Consider the following 8,367-nt stretch of genomic DNA (forward strand, 5'->3'; position numbering starts at 1 on the left):
AACCCCTCAGTAGACTAGCAATGGGGCTCTGAAAAGTTTGTAGTGTGCCTGGTTCTGGGTATAATACATATTTTTTTTGTATATTCACACAAAAAACATATTCACACTTATCACCCTAGACCCCCCCCCAAAGCTTCGTAGATTGAGCTCTATATTTTGTGAATTTGTTTCTCATGGTTGCTGTCTTATATGTTTATATATTTAACATTTACCATGCTACCTTATTTTTACAGTTTTGCTATATGAGCTTTTTAAAAAATCTTCTTTTCCCAATATTTTGAAAGAGACAAATTGTTGGGGAAAAGTTTACTTTGAAATTGCAAGTTCTTGAAGTTATTTATTCAATCTTCTCCCAATGATTTTTTATTTCATCACAGGACCAAAAGGCACTTATGAGGGAGACACTCCGAGGCTACTTCCACATTACTACGTTTATGTGTGGACCTAGCCACATTTAAACATTTATCTGAGGAGCTGATTTTAACCTAATCAATTTTGTCTCTACTATAGTATATTCTTGTCACTCATTTATAATTAATTGAACCTTAACTTTCTTTGTGATAATCTTATGTGTGAGTTGTAGACATAGCTTTCTCTTTTTTTTATCTACCATACCAAGATCATTATTCAATTTATTGTACATGTTTTGGAGCATCGCTTCATTGCTCTCAGTAGAGAATAATGACGAAAGTATATTGTAACGTTTTAGAGCCACTTTCCAAGCTTACAGAGAGATGAGACATTTTTGAACAGTGGGACTTTGAAGTATTGCATTTTCTGTATGTTATTGAATTTCAAAGTAGTCTACCACAGGGCTTCTTAACCTTTTGTAATTTATGACCCACTTCTGATTGTAAAAAAAAAAAGAATCCAGGGACCACCATCCCAAATAAATGAGAAAAAAACATATTACATGACAAAAGAAGGAGAAAATACAAACTGGGCTGTAAATGTGTTATGCCTCTGTCAGCTGTAATGACCAAAACAAATATTCTTCTTACCCTTAACATTACCTGCCATTTTGAATCTAATATTAATATAAATTCCGGCTAGTGCTGGGCGATATGCCCAAAATCTTCTATCCCGATATAGGTTATATCATATCGCGATAACGATATATATCACGAAACAACACGTTTTCTGGTAATTCAATAAATAAATAGTCATAATTAAATAACCACAGGGTTTTTAATACTAAATAAAAAAGAAATAACTGTTACCTCATTTAAATAAGATTGCCACTGCAAATTGATCCGATTTTTGAACCGAATTTTGAGTTGAGTACATGCTTGTTATTATCAATTTGGATGATCCCTAGATGGTGCTCTGAGGCCCACCAGTTGGCCCCGGCCACGTGGTTGAGAATAGCTGGTCTAGCAGATATTCCCACTTAAGTTTTAAATGTGTTTTCAAAAGGTATTTATTGCCGTATGAAGAGCACTCAACTACAACCTTAATGCTATTTAGACGGTATACCCAAATGAGCCATTAGTGTAGTGCAGAATCCATTATATATATAACCTGCTGAGCTGTGGATTCCTAATTAGGCCCCCTGTTGGGTTAAAAGAGATTCTCATTTATGATATAAATAGGTTTGACAAAAGGGTTTATGTTGAAGTATTCTCCCAACTCATATTCATGTTGAACTTTATGGTCTTTAAACAGACTATATACCAGCTCTGTTTAACATCTTCCTCTCTGCATCTTTTCTCCCTCCTCAGGTACCATCAGCTCCTGGGTGGTCATATTTATTCTGCCCATCAACAGTGCCCTTAACCCCATCCTTTACACGCTCACAACACGGCCTTTCAAAGAGACCATTCTGCAGGTATGGGCTAACTACAGGCAGAGGAGGCCTCTGCTGAGCGGCCACCCGCCTCATCATCCGTCGCTCACTTGGCAGGAAATGTGGCCCCTGCAAGAGAACAGCCAAGGCCTCGCCACGGGGCATCTGCTGGAGACGACAGGCACGATAGCCAAGCTCAGTCCTGTGGAAAACACCAACAATGACATTACCACATACACACATCAACTGCAGAAGCAGCATACAGTGTTGTGAGTATATATTCAAGGAAACAATGCCAAACTGACTCAGAAGCACCCACACGTACTCAAACAATTATGTGTAATTTCAGAGTCAACTAAACAGATGTGTGACTCAGGTTCATTCATCTCAGCAAAAACAGTCCTTGATTTGTGACCAGATTTCTCCGTTGTTGTTAAAAATCATTAATATTTATTAGCATCTTTGGGAAATCCCACTGTGTGCATGTCTTGCCCAAGCAGCGGCCATAACGCTAAAGGATGAAGTCAGTCCAGAAATCCCTTATGTGACACTGCAGCTCCTCTAATGAAGACTACATGTCAGCTTCCAAAAGATATCCATAAATACAAAGGTGAAGTCATGCCCCACTTATGGTTTAGCTTTTGTTCCACTAGCTTTCATTGCTCAGTTTCATTTCTCACAGAGGGCTTATTTCTTCTTTCTGAAAGCTGAGTGTTCTGTCCATATTCTGAGCTGAATATCAATCGACTATTACATTGGGAACGTTTTGCATTTAGCCAACTTAATTTCAACAGTTATTAAAGAATTGAATCCAATAACTACAGCTCCAATTAACCATTTGGCAACACCTCTGTGGTTCAGACTCTTTAAATATATTGCTGTTTTATGCTTAGAAAATAATTGTTGAGTGTTGAAGTACATTCTTCACTTTGGAAACAGTCGTTTGACCAAAAAAATGTATATCAAGATTCACTTAAAAGCTTTTTGCGGGGCTTTAAAGCACATCTTGCAGACTTATTCGTGAAGTTTACCAAACTATGCTTAAAAAGTAAGTGTTTTTAGTAGCCAGATATGGACAAAACAACTTTATCCTGATAAAGAGATTGCATGGGAAACGCATTACAGCAATTCGTGTTTATCTTCCAAAGATGTTCCACCATATTTAGAATCAAACATCAAAAACAGGCGACACTACGATAGGCAGCATATGAGCCTATACAAATTATTGTAGTATTTGTAGCTCATTGTGCTGCTCAGGATACATCTGAATAACATTAAGCTGAAAAGGACCACAACTGGCATTCAGTTATGAAACTTTGCAGCAAGTTTATTGTAGCTCCTAATGTCTTTGTACAGGCCCTGAGCTAGAGTGTCTTATGGGAGCACTGTGTGACAAGACAAAACATGTGCAGCTTAAGGCTTTGAAGCGTCAGAATGGAAGAGAAAAAAAAAGAAAGAAAAGAAAATTACATTGATGTTTCTTTTTTTGTACAATCAGTAGAACTTTGGAGAGTAAAAACACCCCTGTTATGCATTTCTCTTTTCAAAAGTTCATCGGAGTCAGTGGCATACATTTAATGCTGATAACTTAATCTCATATTAATAATAATTCATGCAAACTACTTGCAGCAAATAACATTTTTACATCAACTTAAGTTTCAGCGTTCATCCGATCTGCTACAGAGGGATAAAAAGCCTCATTTTTTTTATATTCTGTATTCGGTCTTTAGTCCAAGTGTTTTCTGTGTTGCCTCTGCCACCAAAAATAATTCTATAGAAATATTGAATGTAATGTTTGAGATATGTCCAGTACGTTAAATGAAGAATGTAATTAATTTGAGCAGAAGAAAGTTCCCAGCTGGTCTGGGAGTTTTAACTTGGACTCAACCAACAACTACACCACACTACACATTTTTTACACTGATCTGCACAGTGAGGACATTTGTACAATGATCATAAACTCTTCTGTGCATATACTTTTTTCAATGAACTACTGATTCCTGTGGAAATGTATCCTTGCAGACATTGAAACTGTATGAATAAGTCAAACATTATGTGTGCAATTTGTGTTTACACAACATTCCCATACATGCTAAAAAGACAAGGAAGCCAGCTGTTTCTTTGTAGATACACTGATAATATCTGCAGGCTTGTATTAAATATTGATAGGGAAAAATGTTTTTTAACATGTGTTGCCATTTTATTTATTGTATTGACTTGTGTCTTATCTTAATTATTTACAATGGTAGTTTTTGTATTTCTGTTTTTTGTTGACAATAAATATATTTATGCCTCACATCTGCTTGATGACTTATTTGTAATTTGGTTTGTATTGGCTATTTATCTTAGTAGTCTGTGACTCATAGGTTTCTTTGACATTGTAAAAAATTGTTCACAATGGAAGAAGAAGTATTCAGGTCATTCACTCAAGTTAAAGTAGTGATACCACTCTGTAAAAATGGTGAATTGGCCCTGCATTCAAAACTGCCAATAAAGTTGAAAACAAGAGTTGGTCTTTAGCAGAAGAAACCTAGAAAACTGGGCACTATTGGATAAAATACAACAAACTCAATGATAGAGATTACAAATCAACTGTAAGATACCATAAACAAAAATGAGATAAAAGGAATTAAAAAAATAATAGTAACAATAATAATCAGCACAATAACAAGAAAACTTGATTCCTGAATGGAAACATTAACTTGACTAGCATTGTCCTGCCAGGAATTTAAAAAAGCCAAATGAGTTGTAAGTAATGGTACAACAGTAATTAATTAAGTAAAATCATACATAGAGTCCACGAGAGGAAAAAGAGGAAAATAGCCTAACAATAAATCAGCATGAGCTTTAATTTGGTGTTATATATGTATACAGGGATACTGATATTTATATTGGTAGTGATGATATTAATGATAAATAAGTGAATGTAGGTAGCTACTTATAATACCTTATTACAAAACAATAGCTGTGCTAACTGACTGTAGAAAAAACAAATTAAAACCTCAAATAAACAAGTCACAAAACAGCTGTAATAAAAGTGTTCAAACAGATTCACAAATGTAACAATTTCAGTTTTGAAATTGTGCCAGTTGTCGCCACAGCAACAGAATGTTCAACTGAAACCAACTTGAATGTTTAGATATTAGTGGTGACATCAATTTAGTGTTATTTAAAAGTAAAATGTGCTTATATTTGAGGATTAGTAAGTGCAACAGCTGGAGTTACCTGCCTTGTTAACATATTTAGCCTAAATGTCCCTTTTTTAAAGAAACAGTGTGTGAGATTTAGTGGCATCTAGTGGTGAGGTTGCAGATTGCAAGAAACAACAAACCTCTCATTACATTACATTACAGTCATTTAGCAGACGCTTTTATCCAAAGCGACTTACAGGAAGTGTATTCAACATAGGTATTCAAGAGAACTACTAGTCACCAGAAGTCATAAGTGCATCTCCTTTCTTAAACAAGCATCTTAAAGCATAAACCAGAGCAAAAGTATAGTGCAGAGGCAAATTACTACGAGAACAATAAGTGCAACAAACTAATATGAATACAATAAGTGCAACATCTCATCATCCCTCCCTTTCCAAGCGTGTCGGAGAACTACAGTGGCCCTCTAGAAGGGATAGGCATCTTTAGGATTGTATTATTACAAGGAGCTACTCTTATCGACACGTTGATTAAATAATTGCTTTTCAAAATGTATATAGAATTTTTTTAACTAATAAATGTAAAAATTCTATGACTAATCACCAGCCATAATGATTGAAGACATGCTGAGATGTTAGACTTTGAGTACCTCAGTCTGATGAGGTGAGACAGGCAGCCAGGTAGAACTTTGCAGACACAATGGAACCTGGCCAAGGTGAAGGAGAGAGTTGAAGTGCAAACTACTGGCAGTAAAACAGACGAGAAAAGGTTTGTAGAACACCCAAACATTTTGTTTGGTCAGCTCGCAGTATGGTGGGATAGAGGCCAAACCTTCCTTTTGTGGAATTTGAGAAGTGAAGCAGCAGTTTTAGCAGCATTTAAAGGACATTCAATTGCACACACTGAAATCCTGCAGTACCGATGATCACACCTTGCAGTGAATGCAGATAAAATGATCATTTCTACTCATCTACTAAACAGTCGGGTGGCACACATTAATGTGAAAACTTAAAATGCTGAAAACAATTATGATTCTGCTAACTGTTCCCTGTTATATTTTAAGGGGGGATATGTGAAAAGCATTTCTGTAATTTTTTATTCACAAGCTAAGTCTAAACTAAGGGTGAGGGATACACACTGTATGTGACTTATGCTGGGCGACCAGAGGTCTCTCTTTCTCTTTCTCTCTTTGTCTCTCTCATTGTGGATCACAATGTGTGTCCATATTGCTCTATTATATCATAACCAATATATTCGGGATAACGAAGTGGGAGGTGCTACCTCGTCTGCATAGGACTGTGGTGGCTGTTCCGACTAAATCAGGGCTGGAATATTTACGGGGAAATTTACAGGATTACAGCAGCATAGAGAAAAAACAAATATTATAAATAAGTAAATAAGTAATGAAAGTAATAAAACAGGGGCAGAGCTTGGTTGTAGGCTCCTCCACAAATTAACTGACAATTGCTCAAAATTTGTATGAAAAGCAGAAAATAAAAAAAATTGGTAACTAATTCTGAATGAAAAAAAAATCCATCTACAAGCAAATAGGTTTGGTTTATAAGGATAGATGTATCCGTACCCGAGGAATACAAGAAAATATATATTTTTGTTTCCCATAGTTACAGGCCAAAACATAAAGTTATGATTACAATAGCAAAATAAAATATTCAAGCCAAAACACTGCATTTGGAGAATTTTTCACAAACAAAGACCACACCATTGGGAGGACTTATATTGGGTTTATTGGTGTTGTCTCCACTGAACACTCTTGTGGTTCTTGTGCTGAAGGAGAGAGACAGGGAGGGAGGGAGCAAAATGCAGAGGAGAAAGGGTAAATATAATTTAGGATCTTGAAGCTCACTTCTTCTAACTTAGAAGGTTATAGTATAAAATAGTCTTCTATATATTGTTCTTATCTAACAGGGCAAAGGTAATAGAAGTTCCTAATAGCTCTGTTTGTGCAATTTTTTGTCACAAAAGTGCAATTCCTTCAATGTGAAACTGCCTCAGCCCAGGCGGAAGGCGGATGTTGTCTTTAATCGTCAATCTCAGAGAGATAAGTAGGGCTTTTAGCAATCTATTTTAAAGACTTAGCAGTGCACTTGAGATGGAATTTCTCACAGAAGTACCTATGGTCGTACCAAAAGTACAACCGGTTAAGAGCCACAATCAATATCATAACATAGAAAAAAGTCTATTCCACCCATTTATTTGGAGAAACCACATTGGGGACAACAAAACAAAAGTAATTACTGTTCTTAATAAAAGATTTTAGCCATTTATATTTTAGGTAAAATAACCTGATGAAGGTCTACGTACCGAAACGTCGTGACTAAAATACATTTATACGCAAGTGAAGAAGCCAGTGTGCGGGAGTTTTTGTTCTATACAGCCATTATATTTTAAAAGACCATTCATAATATCAAAATCACATTCATATTTGTTTTACTATATCATCCTTTCTTATGTTATGGATTTTGTTTCTCCATACGAGTAAGACATGTCACATTATTTATTGATGTAATCAGTCTGGTTGATATGAATAAGGAGAAGGCCCGGGTATTTGATAAGCTCTCCATTTTGGATATTCAAACTCTCCCTCAGATTGTGATATCTCTCTGCAGCCACCTGTTTAGAATCGACTCTATTATTCCAAATATTCATATTGCAAGATTATGTTTTATGCTCAAATATTTTACCTCCTTCTTTTTTACCTATTTATAATACATTTATAATATAAACTTTTGACTGGTACTGTATGTTACTAGTGGTTGGGTAAAACGTTAAGAACGTGGCATTAACACCTTCTCATTCAACTACTTTGAAGAATCTAAAATATAAAACATATTCTGGTTTGTTGAGTATTTGTTTGTTTACCACATAATTCCATATGTGTTCCTTCATAGTTTGGATGTCTTCAATATGAATCTACAAAGTAGAAAAAATAAAAAAAAAATAAAGAAAAACCTTTGAATGAGAAGGTGTGTCCAAACTTTTGACTGGTACTGTAGATTAACGTTATAATTTACAGTAAATTAATAAATAGCGCTAACAACATTTATTTATTTTTTTAATAACTTTCGTCAGGTAAAATAATTGGGTACATTTTTCAGAAAACGTATAAATAAACTATTAAAAAAATATTTTAATTACTTTCGTCAGATAAAATAGTTGGGTACATTTTTCAGAAAATGTATAAATAAACTATTAAAAAAATATATTTAATTACTTTCGTCAGGTAAAATAGTTGGGTACATTTTTAATCAGAAAACGTATAAATAAACTATTAAAAAAAGTTTAATTACTTTCGTCAGGTAAAATAGTTGGGTACATTTTTAATCAGAAAACGTATAAATAAACTATTAAAAAAATATTTTAATTACTTTCGTCAGGTAAAATAGTTGGGTACATTTTTAATCAGAAAACGTA

At 34.8% G+C, this 8,367-nt stretch overlaps 1 protein-coding gene across 1 annotated transcript in view; it reads left to right on the plus strand.

Annotated features, from left to right (window-relative positions):
• Window positions 1-2,059, plus strand: part of rxfp1 (relaxin family peptide receptor 1) — a 52,902-nt gene extending 50,843 nt beyond the window's left edge. Inside the window, exon 18 of the mRNA XM_054597760.1 lies at window positions 1,722-2,059. Within this exon, the coding sequence (XP_054453735.1) occupies window positions 1,722-2,059 (338 nt within the window). The remainder of the gene's footprint in view (window positions 1-1,721) is intronic.
• Window positions 2,060-8,367: the final 6,308 nt, after the last annotated feature.

This window comes from Anoplopoma fimbria, chromosome 4 (genome assembly GCF_027596085.1).
Source record: "Anoplopoma fimbria isolate UVic2021 breed Golden Eagle Sablefish chromosome 4, Afim_UVic_2022, whole genome shotgun sequence".
NCBI lineage: Eukaryota > Metazoa > Chordata > Actinopteri > Perciformes > Anoplopomatidae > Anoplopoma > Anoplopoma fimbria.